The 20,496-nt window shown below is 41.5% G+C and overlaps 2 protein-coding genes across 3 annotated transcripts; one reads left to right on the top strand and one right to left on the bottom strand.

The window, feature by feature from the left end:
* Positions 1-46: 46 nt before the first annotated feature.
* POLR3G (RNA polymerase III subunit G) lies at positions 47-9,938 on the top strand. The gene is made up of 9 exons (XM_083703349.1): positions 47-141; positions 1,949-2,077; positions 2,907-3,036; positions 3,457-3,528; positions 4,638-4,685; positions 5,484-5,551; positions 6,308-6,418; positions 7,205-9,690; positions 9,831-9,938. The coding sequence occupies exons 1-8, from the start codon at positions 118-120 to the stop codon at positions 7,289-7,291; spliced, it is 669 nt and encodes a 222-aa protein (XP_083559475.1). The 5' UTR covers positions 47-117; the 3' UTR covers positions 7,292-9,690; positions 9,831-9,938.
* LYSMD3 (LysM domain containing 3) lies at positions 8,485-19,003 on the bottom strand. Of its 2 annotated transcripts, XM_083703340.1 has the most exons (5): positions 18,660-19,003; positions 17,210-17,494; positions 12,307-14,793; positions 9,823-12,246; positions 8,485-9,681 (listed from the first exon to the last, which is right to left on the bottom strand). In XM_083703340.1, the coding sequence occupies exons 2-3, from the start codon at positions 17,477-17,479 to the stop codon at positions 14,218-14,220; spliced, it is 846 nt and encodes a 281-aa protein (XP_083559466.1). In that variant the 5' UTR covers positions 17,480-17,494; positions 18,660-19,003; the 3' UTR covers positions 8,485-9,681; positions 9,823-12,246; positions 12,307-14,217. The 2 variants fall into 2 exon arrangements, with proteins under 2 accessions (XP_083559466.1, XP_083559465.1); XM_083703339.1 differs by having other exon boundaries at positions 9,823-14,793; positions 18,660-18,935.
* Positions 19,004-20,496: the final 1,493 nt, after the last annotated feature.

Below are 20,496 nucleotides of genomic sequence, written 5' to 3'. Positions count from 1 at the left end.
GGCGGGGCCGGAGCGGAGAGGCGTGAGGCTGCGAGAAGGCGGCTGCAATTGGGCTTTGAAGATGCCGTGCGATGATGGTGCTTGACGTGCTGCTGAATAAGAGGCACGGCTCTCCCGATGCTTCCCCCTTTTAAATATTTCGTGAGAGTCGAAGGAGGGTCGTTTGCTCGCGGCAGCTTCGTTTGGGGCTATCTCGTGCAGTTCCAAGCGCGCACCCTGGGGAAGTGAGTCCCAATCCCATATGCTCCAGCTGCCCCTATTCATTTTTGTTTTATCTGTTCCTCCTAATGCACTGACACTCTTATGATAATAAAAAAAATGTTTCGTGAGGTAGCTTAATCGGTTGAGCGTGAGACTCATAATCTCAGGGTCTTGGGTTCCAGCTGTTGGGCAAGAGATTCCTGCCTTGCTGGGGGTTGGACTAGATGACCCTGAGGAGACCTTTCCAACTCTATGATTGTAGATGGAAGGGGAAAGGGGCAACTGCATCTTGGCCTTATCTGGGATTGAGGGGAGTTGTAGTCCGAAACCTATGGAAAACCTGTGGTTGAGGAAGGCTGCTCCAGTGTCTGGTCCTGTAAAGCCAGTGTGTGGTTTCTCTAACCCACCGCCAACAGCAAATGTTGCTGTACTGAATTGCAGATAGGCGCATTGTGAGATGAAGCATTCTTAAGCATGGCTTTGTGATCAGTTTAGTATACAACAGGCAGAGATAAGGTTTCATCGGTGCATAAGGTGGGGAGGGTGAAAGGAGCATCAAGAGTGTACTTTTTTATCTGTGACACCTTATCTGGAGGCATGAAGCCCTGCTGGATAGTAGGGTTTTTATTTCTGAGTACATGTGTATAGATACCTTGATTCCATGCATGTTTATTTAAAGCAAAATCAATTTGGTTAAATGGGACATGGAGTGCTTCCCCATTAGGCATTTAGCCCTGCTTCATTCACTCGCTTCTTACTGGGCATGCACATGACACTGTCCAATCATTGCCTCTTTATCTGTCTTTTTTCACACAGCAGGAAGACCAGCCACAACCCTGGAAAAAGGTTACACTCCTCAAAAGTGCTGGTGAGGGGTAAAACTCTGCCCATTTCCCAGCAAGGACCCTATTGCCTTGAGGGTCATTTGCAGGCAACCTGCTTTTGTGCTTCTCCATTAGCCATTTTGCTGGATGCTTCTGCTCCATGTGCATCAGTGGAAATGGGAGGCATTGGCTTTCACTGGGGGAAGGGGCTGCATTCCTGAAAATGCCTGGGCGGGGGAAGAAAACTGCTGTTCCTGCCAAGATTCCTTGGGGTACCAAGGATAAGCAGTGCCAGCAAACCTTCTTTTGGCTGGGCCACATTGTTACGTGTCCTTTACCTGATGTCCAGGGCCGTCTCACCCATAGGCGCTAGGGGTGTGGAGCACCCGGGCGCCAGGCTTTCAGGGGCATCAGGCCGAAAGTCCAGGGCCTGAGAGTTGAGTCCGGGGAAAAGCCCGCCCGTTGGTCGGAGCGCCATGGCGGGCTCTATTGCTGCAGGTAGCTCTGCACTGCGAGTTCAGGGTCGACCGAGCCAGCAAGACGCTGAAGTGGCTGGCCGGCTCCACTTTCCTGCACACCTGGGACTGGGCAACCTGGGGGACACCGGGCGGATCTTTGCACCTCAGCACCGCATATGCTTAAAACAGCTCTGCTGTTGTCATATGGCAGTTGGGTGTGGCCGTGCCAAATGGCCCTGCCAGCTGTACAGCAAGGCCTAATTAACCCCACCAACTGCAGGTTCTGCACTTGGTTTGTGCTTTTTTATTAATACAACTGGCATAATAATTAGTAGCAAAAGTGGATTGTGTGTTTCTTCAAGTTACTTCTTGTGGTGGCTATTTGTTTTTAAAAAGAAAATTCATATTTTCTGTGTATACTCTGCAGAACAAGAATAAATATTAAATGCAAGGTGTTCTTTTCAGGAATTTGATATGGCCAGGTCAGGCCGAGGAAGAGGGCGTGCTGCCTTGACCTTTGACATTGCAGCAATTGGCTTTGTTAAAGGTGAAGCGCTACCTGAAGCAGTATTTGGGCCTTCTCCGCTATATCCTGTAAGTATCTAGCAAGCGGCCAGAATTTCAAACCACAAGTTGCCATTGGGGTGAACTGTTGCACTTGCATGCCACATAAAAAGAACAAGAAAATGCCAAGTCCTACTGCTGGTAGACTAATATTGGAAAACAATAGGCCAGGCCTTTAGGCTTAAACACAGTGAAGGTGATGCTAGACAGGAACACAGGAAGCTGTTTTATACTGAGTCAGGCCATTAGTCCATTTGGTTCAGTACTGTCCACATTGATTGGTAGTGGCTCTCCAGGTGCTGGCACATTTGTGTGTGTGTGTTGGCTGAATTATTTCTCTTAGATTACCAAACCAGCGTGCACTTGGGCTACTGGTATAAAAAGTGCCCAGGGTTTTTAGCTGCTGTTCTTTGACAGTAATTAAAGATGTCACAGCACTTTGTGTGCTGTACCCTCTGGTACTCCTGTCATTGCTGGAGAAGCATTTTATGAAGATTCCTATGAAATAAAAAAAGGTTATGTGAGTTCTTTTGAGAGAGAGACAGAGAGAACGGCATAAAACTCTATTTTGCAATTGGAGTAATGACGTTGGAAGGCACTTACACTTGCACAAGGAGGGGCAACTGATTCTTGCCAATTTCTTTGACACATTGCAGCCCCTACCACTCCCCCCCCCAAAAAAAAGTTGCTTTCTCGCAGTTGGGAGCCCCTCTGGAACAAGACAGGATATGGTGCAATGGCTGTAGAATGTAGCAGGGATTGGATGAGGAAGAGTGTGTCTCACCTTACACAAGCAAAAATGCTTTCCTCTAGTACAAAGCTACCATTAAATACAACCCAATATGTGTGATTTTCACAGACAACAGATTACAAACCAACACCACTGAAAACGGGAGAGGATGAGGATTACCTTTTGGCTTTAAAACAAGAGCTCAGAGGGGCAATGAAACGGACGCCTTATTTTATGACCGAAAAGAATGAAAATGAAGGTTAGTTTGCCGTATCATTTTATTCTGGAAAGTATTGTGCATGCAATTTTTTCTGTAATAGAATTAATCCTGTGTAACTAAGGGTGCAATCAGTAATTTCTTGAAGAACAGTGTTAAGGTGCCATTGAATCTGTACCCCTCCGATCTGGACATGTTCTAACACATCTTCTAGTTCTGTTTGTGATGTGATCCAAATCCTTCAAACGAAGGTGGTTATCCCCATAAAATCCCCAAGGTTTTTCTTGAGAGCCTTATACAAAATAAATGCACAAATATGTTATCGTGAGCAAAGCAGAAGAGGGATTTCCCCCCTGAAAATAGTCCTTTGTGCATTTTAACTAAATAAAGATTGTGGTTCTGCATTGGCTTTGTCTGAATTTATAGTATGTATATTTCACAACTCTAGGTTTTTGTCTTCAGGTTTTGTACCTGTTGAAAGATACAGCAAAAAATACTTGCAGATGAATGAACAGGACCTAGAATGGACCCCAGGTAAGGAAACGTAAATTCCAGTTAATTTTGGCATAGAATTTTCCATTGTTTTCCAGTATTTAGATGTAGAACTCATTTCATGGTTGGTTCATTGTTTGTTTTAGGTTCCTCTGTGCTATTCAACTAGTAAAAAATGTAAACCTAAATAAATACCTCTCACCCAGAGTGGTATTTTTTTAAAAGTGCATTTACACCTAGAATTCTTTTCCACTTCAACCAACCACAAACACTCATTCAGAGCTGATAGACTCATTCCCATATTTTCACATCTTTCGAGAAAGGACTGCTTCCCAGTGGTCCCTCAGGAGTACAATACATTCCTTTGTCACACATACTTGAAAGATGGAGCGCCTGTAATTGTGGTGAGGTCGAGTTTGTCTAGAGCAGGGCTAGTGAACTTGTGGGACTCAGTCAGCATGGGCAGTGGTCATGGATAAAGGAAGTTTTTGTTAAGCACCAGTCAGGGAGGCACAAGTTTCCTCCTCCCTGGTCTAGTATATGTTGACTCCCTTGAGTCATTTCGGGTCTTCTCAGTCAAAATGTGCATCTTGAGCTGTATACAAAATACTGAGGGCCATATTTCTCAGTAAATACCTCACATATCAAACTTCTGCCATTCCCTTTTCTCAGCATTGCCAATTCTCAAGTAATGATACTATCCACATTCAAACAGAAGCTTGATAGCTGAAACTGGGACACCAGTCGCCATCTTGGGCCTCACTTTGCAAGGCTGGGATTGAAGGGCGCATGGCTGTTGCATTTGGCTCACGCCACCCTGCCACCCTCGAACTGCTTTACGATGCTGGGATCTGATCTGAAATGATTCACCCAGCAAATCATTCAAATCCAATCCCAGCCTCGCAAAGCGGCACAGGGCTGGCATGATGGCATGAGCAGGATCCCCCAGGAAAATGTTCCTGGGGCCATTCCCTCCACGCTACGCCCCTGAATTGTCGGACTACAGTCCCATGATCTCCACTGGCAAGCGCCAGGATGGGAAAGTCTTGCTACCGTTCTGAATAAAATGTCTTTGGTCATAGAAATATCTTTAACATGAAGGAGCATAAACTATTAAAAATAACTAAAACTTGAATGTATCTTTTGTGAAGACTGGAGAAGACTCCCAAGAGAGCTGAAACCAAAGAAGACTGAAAAAGGTAACATGCATATTAAGTAATATTAAGTAACATGCCTCTTAGGAGTAAAAATATTTTCTTGGGATGTTGACCAACTCTAATAATGAATAATATTGTTCGGTATGCCTTATTTTGTGCTATAATTCTAATGAGAAAGGGGTGATTGGTTGTTGGAACATAGAAAAGGGAAGAGAATACAGTGGTACCTCGGGTTACAGACACTTCAGGTTACACACTCCGCTAACCCAGAAATAGTGCTTCATGTTAAGAACTTTGCTTCAGGATAAGAACAGAAATCGGGCTCCGGCGGCACGGCGGCAGCAGGAGGCCCCATTAGCTAAAGTGGTGCTTCAGGTTAAGAACAGTTTCAGGTTAAGAACAGACCTCCGGAACGAATTAAGTACTTAACCCGAGGTACCACTGTACTTTAAAACACACACAACTGAAACCTTAAAGTAACTTAGGCCTTTGGTTTTGCAAGGGATTGATCTGGTAATCCTGAAATTTTCAAGCATTTGACAAAGGTTGCCACTGTCAGGTAAGTTACACTGTTATTTTTTCTGGATATGTGTGTGTGTGCCATTAACAGCTCCTTCCTATTTCTAAAATATGGCTATTCAAACCAACCTGCTGGAGTTAAACCTTTCTCACAAATGAAGTTACCCCTGGGATTTCCACAGGAGAACTTGGTTCTTGGTATAGTAAATTCCTCCTGATTCCCTGCTTTGCAAACAGAGAGCTTTTTCACTTCCATAATGAGTAAAGTTTGTTATAACTGTATTTGAAGAGTATAAAGGTAAGAGAATTTTTCTTCAGCAGGTGGAAAACTGAAGAAGGCAAAAACTGCAACACCAAAAACTAATGTGGATGTTTTGAAAAAGATAGAGGTACAGTTTACTCTGCTTTACCTTCTTAGGTTTTATTATTCAGCAGTAGTCACTATTGCTAGTATGTCTCTACTGTGAACAGTGATATAAAAAGTAGATTAGGCTCTATAAAACTCATTGGGCTGGGGGGAATGACAAACTTACGCATAATTTAGGGCACCATTGCATAACTGCAAGGAGTTCTTGTTTGCCTTAACTGATGGTTGCCTTGAGCAATTTTATGCTATGTGACAGGATGGCAAATAAAAAACAACAACCAACTGGCATGTTCAAATATTTAAAAAAAAAAAATTAAAGATTTGAACACAAACCATTGTGTTGAAGCCAGCCAATCGAAATCACGGCTACAGTATTTTAAGCACTATTGATTTCAGTGGGTCTACCCTAAGTTTGACTAAGCCACTTTCTCTTATCTAAATTGTAAGGTTTTTGGATTTTCCACTGGATGTTCTTCCTTGTAATTCATTTTTTTTTCCTGATCCTTGAGTAAGGGACTTTGGAAAGGGATACCAGAAATCTGTTAAGGATTATTCATTCCCCATTTCGAAAATAAGTAGCATGTGATGAGATGAAATTAAATTACAGTTATGTCCAAGAATTATGTCATAATCATGCTATTTCTAAAATCCTTTTGAACTCCTTGAGTTCTTTGCTTAGTTCACCTATCCGTTCGTTACTTGACCAGCAAGAATAATAATAATAAAAATTAGCTGGGAGTTCAGATGATGTCACAGACATCTTGCTAACCTTTCCCAGGAGCTAGAAAAGAAAGGAGACGAAGAAAAGTCAGATGAGGAGGAAAAAGATAAAGAGGAAGAGGAGGAGGAGGGAGAACCAGAGGAGTATGAGGAAGAAGAGCACGAAGAGGTATTGGTTTTCTTAACAAAGAAAATTATGTAGAGAGCAAAATGGTGGCAATAATTTTCTTGACATTATACATGATTGGGGCAAGTACAATAAACTTGGTATACCTGTGGCTCTTTGAACACTGCTGAACCACAGCTCCCATCATTTCTTGGCCATTGTCCATGCTGCTTGGGGCTGATGGGTATTGGAGTACAGTAACATCTGAAGGGCTGCAGATTCCCCATCGTAAGTAGTATGGTGTTTCCATAAGATGTTTCCATTCCTCGCACTTTATGTTACAGTTAACAATGATATGTATTTTCATTGCAGAACCAAATAAAAGAACCATATCAATCTGTATCTTGTTTACTTTATAAAGCAGCTTTCTTCCACTTTCTACTGTATATTGTATTGTCAACAGAAAGATTTGGGGGGGGGGGGTTGCTTTTTGTGTCACTTCTGAAAATGCTTTATGGCCATAGTCTTAACCACACTTAATTGAAAGTACATTACATTGAAATCAATTGGCTACCAAGGAAAATTCATTTAGGGATGGAGGGCATGGGTGTCAAAAGTGACTGAAAAACATTTAAATTAGGTATGTTGTTAACACAAGCATTTATATTTATAATTACCTTGCCTTCAACTACCAGCACGTTTCACTGGGATCTATATTTATTTGCTGCATGTGTAACATTGATTTCCACCAGTTACATAAGGTTTGATATAAACACAAGGAAGTACCGGTATCTGCGACTGTACTTCTTGCACGTAGCAATTTACAGTATCTAATATGATTTCCTCTAGGAGAACGACTATATTGCTTCCTATTTTGAAGATGGAGATGACTATGGAGCAGGCAGTGATGATGACATGGATGAAGCAACTTACTGAAATTGTTTTGAGTAGCTGGGAAATACAGCTGGAAAGTCTGAACATGCTCTTGAGTTACCTCTAGTTATGAAATAATATAATTTCAGAGGATTAACAATGATGATTAACTCTCATTTTGCTGCAGTATGGGAGTATGTTGACTCAGTATTTGAAGCAGGCTGTATATTCACTTCCAATTGATGGAATGGTAGATTGTGTTGGCGGCATGCTAAAGCACTCAGATGTGTCCTATATAGACCATGCTTTGTTATCCTGAAATAATTTGCAGAAATGTTATGTGCCTAACAACATAACACCGGACTAGCCTGTGCAGAGTACCATATCACTTTGCACTGCTTATGAAACTATGTTGTGGGGAAGGAAGAGAAATGTGTGCACTGAAGTTTAAAAATCTAGCCTTTAAATAATAAAAACTGTTTACTGAAAACAGGATCTGGTGTAGTAGTGTGTGATAAAATACAGTTGCAGGCTAGCTTGCTTTCTAATAAAGGGTTGCCCCCTTGCAGCATCACAAGAGCTTTGGATAAACAGTACTTGGTAAGGCCACCTGAATAATAATATAAAAATGCTTACTGAACTTCCAGTTCAGTTACAGGACAACCAAAACTCAAATGGCAAGAACTGATTTATTGCTGTCTGATAAAAGTTCACCAACAATGACAGTCTTGCAGTGCTTCCAAGAAACATTATGGTAGTAAATAAAATAATAGTAATAGTACTTCTTATATCCCTGCTTAAAAGGGTGTGTTTTTTTAAAGAAGCACAATTAATTCCATATATCCTACCATCCAGTTTCCAGTAGTGGCCTCTCCCTTTTCCAAATGTCACCCCAGGGACTTCTCCAAAATACAGTTGTTGTTGTTGTCTTTTCCATTGTAGCTTTTTAAAAATAATAATAATCAATGCTTAGTGTTATAATCTTATGTAAACTGCTTGATTAGGTGTGCCTGAAAAGCAGTACTGTATATATAAACACCTTAAATCAATAATGAAATAACATTTGGACTAGGAGATCTGCTGCACAAGAAACATGTTGCAGAAGAATTCCCTCTTGACACCTCTGATGTGTTGGAGTCTGCTTTTCACAGTAGAACACAGAAATGGGCATGCCAAAATCCTTTGCTGTAGCTAAAGCGGCTTTTTGGATTAGTGTGGAATATCCATAGGGTACATCAATTGATCACTAAACAGGATTAAAAATATATTTCTTTATTTTTATTTTTCTGGAATTAAGAATTCAAAAAGAAAATATATTCTTGCCATCTTATAAATTCCAAAACTTTTATAAACGGCTTAATTATGTAAAGAACATTTGTGGCAGTGTTCCTTTGAATAACCAATCCAGGGGTAAAAACATTTCACGTGGTTTCATAGTACAATACACAGATTAAGAGCCAATTTCCCTGTTCAACCATGGATTGTATTTAGAAATCTGGTGACCATATTCTAAATATTTCTCTCTTTTTTGTAGAATTCTTAAAATTTACTACTGTAACCCTAAGTATGTAGGCAGAAGTTCCCCCTGAAATAAAGGAGGCTTGGACGACTTTAGTATTGAGCTAGATTTGTCAATAGGAACCACTAGAATGCACAGCAAAATAATAATAATAATAATAATCCAATAATCCATTTTCTGGAACATTAGATTATCTTTTTCTATCCTTGCCAAACCATAGATTCACCACACATGATTACAAAGTACCGTACTCATTTCTGCCACATTGTTTTTGAAAAGAGAAATACAGACACCAACAGCACATATGAAGTGCTTTAACATACTTTTTTCCTTAAAGCTACTGCAAGTCCCATACACAGAAAATAAATCAGTGTCTTTAATAAAACAAGCAGGTCCTCATTGTGATATTTCAACAGACCTTCGATTTCATGACTGCACTATTCACTTTTTCACAAAAGAAACAGGTTTAGCATAGTTAAATTGCAGAAATAAGGCACAGATCCTTGAGCTATAGCAAAGTCCAAGGTAGTATTTTTGGTACATAATACTATGCTGATTATTATTTTCACTATTTGACAATAATTTTTCAGATGCCTCAGTTCAAATTATCACCACAAAAATGATTTAGCTGTGATACACCAACTAGTCTTTGTGATGTGTAGACAGTTCAAATGTAGGTCGTTTAGAAATTTTACTGCATGCTGCCTTGCAAGTTTTATCTAAAAAGTGACAGAGAATTTTAATAAATCTATCTAGTTAGGTCTATAAATTCCCCTTTTATGTTTGGAACTCTTCTACACTTGGCTGTGTTTGGTATTCCACTTTACCCCACCCCCCAAAAAAATTTCAGAAGTGGCACATCTGCAATTTTCTTTTCCTGCAGTTTTCCATTCCCTCAGGTCATTTCATTTGAATTCACATGCGAAACTGATTGCTTAGAGCAGTGTTTCCCAACCTTGTGCCTCCAGATGTTTTTGGCCTACAACTCCCATCATCCCTAGCTAGCAAGACCAGTGGTCAGGGATGATGGGAGTTGTAGGCCAAAAACATCTGGAGGCACAAGGTTGGGAAACACTGGCTTAGAGCACTGATCTTCAGTGGGTGCGTCAGGAACCCCTATAGGTTACAGCCTGATCTAAGATGGGTTGCAAGAGTACCACTACCACCACCATACAAATATATGGTTTTTTATTAGCCCCTAAATTTATGCTTGGGTTAAAGGTGGATCCTGGGTCAGAAAAAGTTGAGCTAGTGGCTTAGTCTTTTTTTAAAGGCCTGTATAACAGTCGCCTAGGTCACCTAAGATACAGTTCTTCGCTAGGTGAAGCAGTCTATCCAGTTGTATGGATCCTGCTATACTGCTCTTGTCTCTTTTTGCTGCCCACATCAACTGTGATCCAGCCATAGTCATATAGAAAAGATTGTATTTGTGTGACTACTTGCAGCAGAATATGAATGGGGATGACCCTATTCTAATAAATACCCTATTGAAAGCACATTCCATTGTTTCCCCATTCTAATCCAGGAGGATGATAAGCTCAAGAGATGCTACACCCAACACCACATCAAAGCAGTCCAAACCCAGCCACACATCCAAGGGGTAATATACAGTGCTGGGCTGCATAGTGATAGAGATACTTTTTTCTCCATTTCTTTTAAAGACAATGAAATTCACAGCTTTCCCATGGGGAACTGAGGAATTTCATGAAGTACATCTCAGATATTTTCACGCATGATTAAGGATGGTAAGGGAGCTTTAAAACACAAAACCAGATGGCTAAGCACCCCTCTTCTTATAAATTCATTAAAAGAAAAAATGGAGTAACACATGCAGAAAGCAACTGCATTGGTGTTCCATAAGCGAGTCACAATAAAACAGAGCAACCACATCCAGGGATGAATACTAGTAATTCAGAATAATGCTTCATGAATCTGATAACATTAACTGTGTGGTCCACAAAAGCTTCCGCTATAATAATTTTTTAAGCATTTAGAATCCCATAGGACTTTGGAATCATTCACACATCATCATAATCCACAATTAATGGTTGACTGTGAACACACCAATCTTGGCTGCTCCAAAAAACAAACTCTGATCCTTGGCCTTACATCCAAAGCAAGGATAGTGGTTGGTTTCACTTCAGACAAACTACAATTTGTTCTTGGCTTACCAATTGTGGTTTGTTTGGTGTGAAACAAACTATGATCCCCACTTGAGCATAACACTAAGAGAATGTTTTAGCATGGCATGTGAGCTGGGCCAGTGATGTTTTTCCTGCAACTGATGAACGTTCCTATGCCTCAGAGATTTTGTTCAAATTTTAAACCTTGTATCTTCCCTACAAATAACATACTCTGTTTTTGCAACTCCATAGCACAGTTTTTTAAATAAGGGCTATTTACCGCATTACAACCAAACTTTAAAAATAAGTTGTAAATAGCTTGCTTCTGTGGCTTTTATTGAAAAATAAAGGGTCTATATAATAAAGATTTCTGCTGCCATCATTTCACACATGTGAATATTTTACTACAACTATATATTGTCAAGCAACACCTTTACTTGTTCGGCTATAAACCATAACAAAGAAAAAAAAAGACATTCAGAGTTCAACCACAGATTTGGCTCTTAATTTCCCTGCAGCCAACATAAAATTTTCCTTGTCCAACATCAAAAAGCACACAAACTCACTTGATGCAACAAACATTTCCCTGCAGCTAAACTCAAGACAGGTATTTTTTTCAGAAGGATCTTTATATATAGGACCATGGGTAATGTTAAGAGGACACTGTCCACTACCAGTTTCCAGAACACACAGAAACACTGTTCCAAGGGTTATAACTTAGAGTGGCCATCCAGAAAAGCCAAGGGCACAGCACTAAAACTTAATTCTATGAAAGCAATTATACACGAAGCCAACATAATTAACTTCAAATAGTTTTCTTATGGTCTGTCCTAATATATGGATACACCCTAGAAAATCTAAAGGAATGAATAGTTAACATTAGGGCTGGGCGATATATTGATATATCATCCAAAACCAGCTGGAAGTCCATATCATGATATCTGTTTCATAGTTTTTGACCTGGCAAGATATTTTGAATCATGATGTATATGTGTGTGCTATGCAAAAATTACGTGGGAAAAACCATGAAGCCAGCCAATACCTCTGCACAGCTCCATCCTTTTTTCAAACACTGTGATATATTGTTATATTGCGATGTTTAGCTGGTGATATATTGCAATGTTGAAAACCAGATATTCCCCAGCCCTCCTTAACATCAAGTCCAAAAAGCTTTCTCATACACAAAAAACTTGCTGAGATTTAGATACTGCCTGAATCATAATCAGCTCATTATCAAGTTCTCTAGCAAACGTATATAAATCAGTAACTTGCTTTTGAGAATTTAAGAGTGAGCCGTTAGTTATAGTGACTAGATGTGAAGATGTCTGTGTCAGCATTCTATTATGACAGTTTAAGTGTCAAACTTGTATTCTAGCCTGAACAGGCCAGTCCACTCGTACATGGACATATGCAGCAGGAATACCAACAGGCAGGACCAATACTTTCTTTAGATATTGGTCCTGCCTGTTGGAATCCCTGCTGCATATGTCCATGCACAAGTGGACTGGCCTTCTGTTCGGGCTGGAGTTGGAGACTGAGACTACGAAGTTCTACCCCATATACATGATGTACACTTTAGCATTACATGTCATGTAAATACACTAACATGACAATCTGAACCATGTCTACTCAGAAGTAAGTCCTAATGAATTCTGTGGTGCTTCCTGCCAGGAAAATGTGGGAAGCTTCAGATTGCAGCCAAAATCCTGTTCTAGAAGAACACATCTAAAAATATGCGGAAGCAAGCTTATGTATTGCACAGGCTGGCAGCATACTTCTTACTGTTTTTTAAAAAAGAGGGAAACATTTATGTATAAATAAGGGGCATATTAAATGGATTATGGGAATGTGTGTTTCACTAATTTTCAATTACTGTAGTCCCAGCTAGCAGTTTTTTTAAATACTTGGCCATTTTTTCTACTGCATGAGTTCTCTGTGGAACTTTTAAACTAGAATACTAGAATATATTTATTCAAAATAACCAAGAACTGCTTAAGAAAAAACCTGGCTTCTATTTTTCTCAACAACTTGTGTTAGCTTGCTTCTCTGCCTTTTAGTATTATTATTAGCAAAACTCCAACTTTGCAGGTTAATATGACATGAGAAGGCATCATGGTTTCATGGTTAAGTATGCTTCTGCATAAGAACATAAATATTTCCTTTTTGCTAGAGGAAAACAATTTAGGGGGCCGTTAGCTGACTCTATGTAGTCAAGTGCATTAAGTAACAGTTTTATTCAATGACGTTCTACTCAGGGCAAGTCCACCTTAATTAATGTAATGCAATTTCCATCAATTTCAAATGGTTTACTTGGAGTATTATTAACACTGGATACAGCCCTGTTTACTGCAATAAAAATCAGTTTAGACATGTGAGTCACATGTTTGTATGAGTAATCCCTCATTTTACACAGGGGTTCACTTCCAAGGGTTAGTCATATATGCAAACATCACATATAGTCAAAGTCCTGGAGCCACCTTGCAGGTGAGGGGGAAAGAGAGCATCCCTAGCAGTCCCGGAGCTGGTGCAAGGCTTAAAACCTCTTTTCACACCAGGTAACTGTTCCCTGCAAAAAGTGTCCATTGGGACTCCAATGCCTTTCCATTTAAAGGGTAGGGGAGAATGCACCAAATTACATATACATTTGCACCTTTGGAACTCTTCAATAGTAACAGCACTTAGGGGGGTCGCTTGGGAGCAGAAAGATTACAAGTAGGTAATGGTTTAAGAATACCCTTCCTTGCTCAACAGCTGTTGCCCTCCCAAAACTGTTATTAAAAGTAGTAACAGTATCAGTACACTGTTACAGATGTTTGCATGCCAAATGCAGTTTAGTCTCATTGGTCTTTTCTCACGAAAATGTACTGTAAATGTAGTAGGTCCATGCTAGATCAACAACAGAGCATTGTACTTGTTCTGCATATCTGATAAGCTAAACTGTTTTTAACCCCTACCTTCATGATTTGTATTATATTGCATGCTATAAGAGAATGGTTTATCTTTTATAATACAGGAAGCTAGCTTACTTCCAGACTAAAGAAAACCATTTCATTGTTTGCTTGCTGCAATGAAGGTACTTTCACTTAGTGGAAGTTTGCCAGCTTAGATCCACATATTTTGGCAGATCCAGACAATTGGTATTCAATCAACAATCTCACACTGAACTTGGCAACAACTTTCCCATTGAAAGGTGATGTCTTCCATACCCTCTGCAAGAGTTTTTATTAAATGCCACCACAAAGATAGCTACTTTCCAACTCCACACAGGACCCGTTGTTCTTTTTTCTTTGCAGAACACATTGAATGATTGCCAAAGACTTTAGCATGTAAAGCAAAAATTTCAGTTATCATGAAATAGGGTGATTTATTCCATTTTCTAGTGGTTTGGGCTGAGATGGTGCTGTAACTGAAGTATATTCTGCTGTAGAATGGTGGCTGACATCCACTTTAGCTAAAACTTCATAGTATAAAAGATAAAAAACAGGAGTTATTATTACCACCACTACCATTATCACTACTGCTGTTGACCATCTTATTCCCCAGTCTGCTCCATAATGAGGATCTTTCCGCTTTATGGATTTACCGTCCGGTTCAAAGTTTAACTGTTGGGTTGATAAGGCAGAAACAACTTCATTAAGATTCTCTCTCTTTGTAGCATTACACTTCACTATTTGTTCTATATCACGGTCTACTTCTTTCAGAAAGTTACCAACAGTCTCTGTGGAGAATGGCTCAGAAGCTTGTGATGCATCTGGGGTTTCTGTAGAGTACAAAGTAGAGGCAGATCTTGAAGCTTGCCTGCTTTTTGGAAAGCTGTGTGTCTCAGTCAATACACTGAACTTCTTCACTGGAATTTTAATAGTTCGCAGTGCAAAGAAGTCCTGATCTGTAATAAGATTGTTCACCCTTTTGATATCTGCTACCTGAAACACAACAGTTAACAAAGGAAAGAATTAGCATTTTTGAAAAGGCAGCTCTTGAGTGACCAGCATTCATTTTCCAAGTCCTAACTGTTGAACTTCTTTTAAAAAATAAATTGGAACAAAAAGCCTGGCTACATGTTATTGCAATTGAAACAGCCAGTTATGATTGTGGGTAGGAAAGGCTATGGGAGTCTAAAGGATCTAATCCCAACAGAAAAAGAAAAAGAAAGAAAGAGGGGCGCTGGAAGCACTGGCTCACCTTGCCTTTCCTATCTCCCCAGGATGGTAAGATGAGCCCCTGTGAATCAAATGACTTAGAATGGGCTTCTTACCTCCAACTATGTTGCTGTACTGTTTGTTATGGTTCTTCTGCTTAAACTGTTTAATCAGGAGAGAAGCAGAGGAAATTTGTTATTAAAGAGTCAACTACTCAACTGAAAAAGAAAATGATAGCCTAGTTAGCAGCAGGAGTTTGGGTTACCTAGGGCCAACCATGACTCCTTTCTCCAGGCAAAGAGCTATTCTGGGGTTCTTTCTCCTTCCCGAAGGGCAGGGAAAGTCATGGAGTGAGTCAGTGCTTCAAGAAACTTCTGATAGGATAACATGTAGTCCAATGTTTCAAGGGCAAAACCAGATATTGTGTAAGTCACAGGTGTTCCACATACACCCAGTCTTATTTAAATGCACTTGTTATTGGCCCGCTAACACTACACATATAAAGTAAAAGTTCCTAAAGGTGATCCTTGTGTCACATGTGCACCTAGTAAGCACTTTACCCAAAGCCTGTTACAGCTGTTGTGGCCTAAGAAAAAAATAATTTAGTTCTCTTAGTTATCTGATTTTCAGAATCCTTTTTTTTTGGGGGGGGGGGGCAACCAGCATTTTTGTTCTATGAAACTGATTAAATAACTAGCTGTAAAGCACCGTTTCTACTATTCTATGCATCTAAACCAATTACCACTCATACAAAGTGCTTTGACTCCCCAAAACTGGCAAGATGCTGGGATCTGGAAAACCTAAGTTAGCTGTATTCAAGATCCTTTTCTTTAAACAATATGTACTCCTCATCTGCCATGACATATTACAAACCGTCTTTTGAAAACGCCTTTCAATTAAAAAACAAAGCTTTCCATATGGTATAAGAGGTTGTTCAGAACTTCTTAGGAACATAAAAGTAGCAGCTGATGGGATACTATAGAAATTTCAGCTACTATAACAAATGTTAGTCACTTGATTAAAGATATGGGACCACATTCTCCGAAACAGGCAATTGTGTTGCCCTTCTTGCAATTTACCCTAGTCTAAGAAAGGGGAGAGGTTTTCAGGAATGCACCTCTCTTAAAAAAAATAAATAAGGGAATAAAATATTTTAAGAAACTTTGTGTCTTAGGTTGCTTACATATGAAACACCCAGAGGGTTCTGCCTTTTAAAAAAGTATTTGAACATTAATTTGTGCAATACCTTAACTGGCAAGTTCCAAACTATGCACTGTATGTAAATAGCTGCTAACTGTAGCCCAATAGCCTTTAAGGCTGCAATCCTAAAATCCATTTACCAGGCAGCAAGGTCAAAGGGAATTACCTCCAAGCCTTTACTGGGGATAACAGAGTTCAGACAAAGCAAGGGCCTGTGTTCAAACCTTTCCCTGCTCCTACCCATTGCTTGTCTTACCCCCAAGATTTTATATGCAACTTGCATTTAAAACAGTAGGACTTGCTGCTTTTCTTTCCCCATTTACCCCCACCGGAATATATGTTTTTACATTAAAAAGAATGAATGTAGTAGTAATCTGAGGGGCTCTTCTAACATGTAATTTGGGCCTAGTGGACTAGAATTTATGAGAAGTAAACATTATCCAAAAAACATTTTGGAAACATAATTATTGTGTGCTGACTCACACATACCAGTTTATTTAGGTCTGCAACCATTTGGTTGTTGTAGATCCAAATGATGATTCATTTGAACATGCATGCACATCCACGCATGGGTATCCTGATACCAAGTTATCACTTCACTGCACATAAGAGCAGAAACTTTCAACCTGCTATCACCAACAAAGTTCTGGAACCTTCTGTGGCAGCACCATAAGATACTCCTATTCAGTGAGGCAAAAACCATCAAGGGTTACATTCCACTAAGTCTTAGTTTAAAATTAATACACCTAAGCTAGTAATGCCCATTCATTTTAATGGGTCTACTGAGTAAAAGTTAAATACAATTCCAAAACCTATGAAGATTCACAGCACACTTCAGTGTGGTACGAATCTATCAAATCAAGTTGTACAATGCATCTTGGGTTGTGTCAAACAAGTTTTTTCTATTGCAAATAAGTTAATATTTTTGTATAAGAATTTAAAAGCTTTCTGTGTTCACATGTCACAAAATTCCACTGGGAAAAGTTGCATACAGACTTACTGAACAACAATACTGAAGAGCTATTGCATTTAGTGTGTCTCCTTCCTTTATATCCTTGGTTATAAATACGATATCATCAATCCTTTCTCTTGATGTACTTCTTCGGACTTTCTCCCTTCCCCTGGGTCGCAATTCATACAGCTCCGTTTCATCTTCCAGCACATCACTGTCAGAATTGATACCATTCCCAAATGTATACAAATGATTATCCACTGTGGGCTGCACTACAGCAGGGAGCTGGAAACTGAAATTCTGTTTTTTTGCTGTCATTCTGTCAAAAGGAGTCTAACAGAAGAAAAAGAAAAATAGGACAACCAGTCAAACAGAGCATCCCAGCTTAAGTACTAATTTATATAGAACACATATGAGCAACAGGACAACAATTTCACCTCCCTGCTGCCAACCCACACATATTCCTAAAAAAACCACCAAACCATTTGGCATGCACAGATTCTCCAGGTTAATAATTGAAAACAAAACAAATAGAAATGGACACTAGAGAGACAACAGTGCTTGCAGGGATGGAGAGGGAAGAACAGAGAATGAAGACTATCACTGAACCTGCATATTTGGAAGTAAGAAAACTATCTAGTAATCTATATGAGAAGCAAAGTATTTCAGTAGGAAGCAATCCTATTTCTGATTTACAGTGTATACAAGAACCACCTGCCTACCACAGAAACACACCTTCTCAGCTCCTAACCAACCCCCATCAACATTATCTGGGCATTATCTTTATAGGGATCCCTACATCAAGCTTGCCTATTGGGCAGAGGAGTGGGGCTTGGACCTGTAAGAAGAAGCCAAGTTTGCTTCTGACAGCCTTCTGCGTCTTTTTAACAGTAACAAGTTGGAGGAAAAGTGGCACCTGCTGATTGATGCTCTGGAAGCTACACATCCTAAACACCCAGGTAGCTGAGCCCAGAAAGGAAAGCTGACAAAACCTAGAAGCGGAGCACTCAGGAGGGCAGGACTTTGGACCACCCCTTGGCAAGATGAGCAGGAGGACCCTTAAAGCCCAGAAGGCCTAGTTCGCCTCCCATTCCGAAGTGAAATAACAACAACACGCGTTGTCATCAAAAGCGCCCCCCCCCCAAGACCCTCAGAAGTGAGCGAAGCGAGGATGCCCAAGGAGCCCCCACCCCGACCAGAGCATCGCATGATGAAGGGCATCGGAGGAGTCTGCTGGGCCAGGCCAGTGTAGCCCGTCTAGTCCGGCCCCCGGCGGCCAACCGGAAAGCAGCATCCGAGGGCCCCAACTGCGCTGCCCACCCCCACCGGCGGCTCTTTCACCGGCCGAGCTGGGCTTCCGCCGACCCCGACCCCTCCCTCGGGAGCAGCAAACGCCCCTAACCAAGGGGGCATGAGGCAAAAAGAGAAGAAATCAGAGTGGGCCCCTTTCCCTGGGACGGCAGCCCCGGGCCCCGCAGCGGCCCGCCTTCCACCCTACCTGCTTCCCTCAGGAAGGGGCTCCTCTTTGTGGAGGGAGGCAGCCCGCGAAAGAGACATGCCAGCCTCCCGCCTCAGCCGCCGGCTCGACGGTGACAGACTTCTCGCCGCCCCTCACACCGGCGGCGGCACCTGTCCCTCCCGACCCGCTCTTGGCAATGGCCGCCTCCGAGGAGCCGCTTCGCCTTATTTCCGCGCTGACAGGCCAGGCCCCGGCCGAGGCAGCGGAGCGGCGCCGGCGCCACGTCCGCAAATTAGCGCCACCCCTTTTTTTTTCGCCCGCCGCCAAGGCCCGACGGAGGGAGCTGCGGGGAGTGTGCGCAGGCGCAAAGGCGGCTGGCTCCAACGGCGGAGAGGGGAGGTTGTCGCGCTCGGGTGTTTAGGTTTCTCCTCCGCTCCGGCTTCAGGAAGAGCGGCGCGTTGTGGGAGGGGGCAGTTTTTTTTTTTTTGGGGGGGGGGGTTAGTGGCTACGCATTGCGCAGTGTTTCGGCAGGCAGACAGGGTCCTCCCTGTTTCCAGGCGGGGAAGCAAGGCAGGGAGCCTCCGGACCGCGCGTGGCAGGAGTCACAACTTGTTAGTTGAACTCTGGGATCTAGTCCTAACCATTCTCTATAAACGAGTGGGTTGGAATGGTTTTCGAGGGTGAGGATCGAACTGGGCCCTCCAGCTGTTTTGGGTGAGGATCGAACTGGGCCCTCCAGCTGTTTTGGGACTACAGTTCCCATCATCCCTTGACCACTGGTCCTGGTAGCTAGGGATGATGGGAGTTGTAGTCCCAAAACAGCTGGAGGGCCAAGTTTGGGGATGCCTGGAATACATCATCGGTTAAAAAAACAAAACCGCGCATGCACACCCGATGAAGGCACCATCGTCCGTCCCACCCGTCCAACTCAAGAGAGTCATTTGCGCTGCAATAGTATCACTGACGGAAGTCCGGGGTTGAGACGTCCTGACTTGAACTGTTGAACCCTGAAGCACGACTGCAAGGTGGAAAACATCATGCAAACTTCTGCTTGTCCCTTGCTAAATAAAGCAAGGCCTGAGCGGGTTTGCCTTTCCTTTCCTAGGGAAAATCTGCTCTTTAAGGCATATCCACACTTACCTTTTTGCCCCACAATTCCCAGGCACAGAACCTCCGCTTCTATTTTTTTATTTTTGCTGTGCTGTTTTCCCTGCGAAAACTCATTATTTAAAGCTGTAGTGCAAGAAGCAGCAGTTCAGGTTTTCTGCACATTGCATGCTCTGATTCAGCATTAAAGAGCGGTGTTTTTTGCAGGGAAAGCTCTGGTGCAAAAAGAAAGCCCTTTAAAGCTCCATATCAGACAAGAAGCGGGTGTCATAAATAAATCACATGGAGTAAGTGAAATTAACTATTACAGGAAACACAGCCAGCTTAGAAGCACCAGGCCTAATGAGCACAGCAACTCTTCTCAGTAGGTCTTTCCCCTATGAGGCAATTGTGGAGGCTAAAGGTCCCTGCTTTCCCACAGCTGCCTAAATCTCCTCCCCATGGTACAGTACTTCCCAAGCAGTCTTAGACTATGTTGATGCTCCTCCTTCTTCATACCTGAATACTGAATCCATGCTGGAGTAGCACACCTGAGGCAAGGAAGAAGGTTAGGTCAGGAAGAAGGAAAGTCTACAAAATCTGGAGGTTCCTCTCTCCTTTTTTGTATGTAGACACATCAGCCTTCAGTGTAATCTGAGTTGCATCTCATCACTTCTAACATCTTATTGGTTTCTTTTTAAACCTTTTCTGTTTATTTTCTCTTGCAGAGAAGTGATTGCTTTTTTTGAATTATTTTTTATTAATTTCCAATAAAAAAGAATTTTTAGTC

The sequence above is a fragment of the Podarcis gaigeae genome, assembly GCF_964106915.1.
Source record: "Podarcis gaigeae genome assembly, chromosome: 11".
Taxonomy (NCBI): Eukaryota; Metazoa; Chordata; class Lepidosauria; order Squamata; family Lacertidae; genus Podarcis; species Podarcis gaigeae.
The sequence above is the reverse complement of the archived record's forward strand: the minus strand, read 5'-3'. Positions and strand labels throughout refer to the sequence as shown.

Excerpts from the sequence above, each read along its gene's own strand:
- LYSMD3 (XM_083703340.1), bottom strand. The coding sequence starts at position 17,479 with ATGACAGCAAAAAAACAGAATTTCAGTTTCCAGCTCCCTGCTGTAGTG. Across the intron at positions 14,794-17,209 it reads CTCTTCAGTATTGTTGTTCA|GTAGCAGATATCAAAAGGGT; the intron begins GTAAGTCTGTAT and ends GTTGTGTTTCAG.
- POLR3G (XM_083703349.1), top strand. The coding sequence starts at position 118 with ATGCTTCCCCCTTTTAAATATTTC. Across the intron at positions 3,529-4,637 it reads GGACCTAGAATGGACCCCAG|ACTGGAGAAGACTCCCAAGA; the intron begins GTAAGGAAACGT and ends TCTTTTGTGAAG. Across the intron at positions 4,686-5,483 it reads ACCAAAGAAGACTGAAAAAG|GTGGAAAACTGAAGAAGGCA; the intron begins GTAACATGCATA and ends TTTCTTCAGCAG.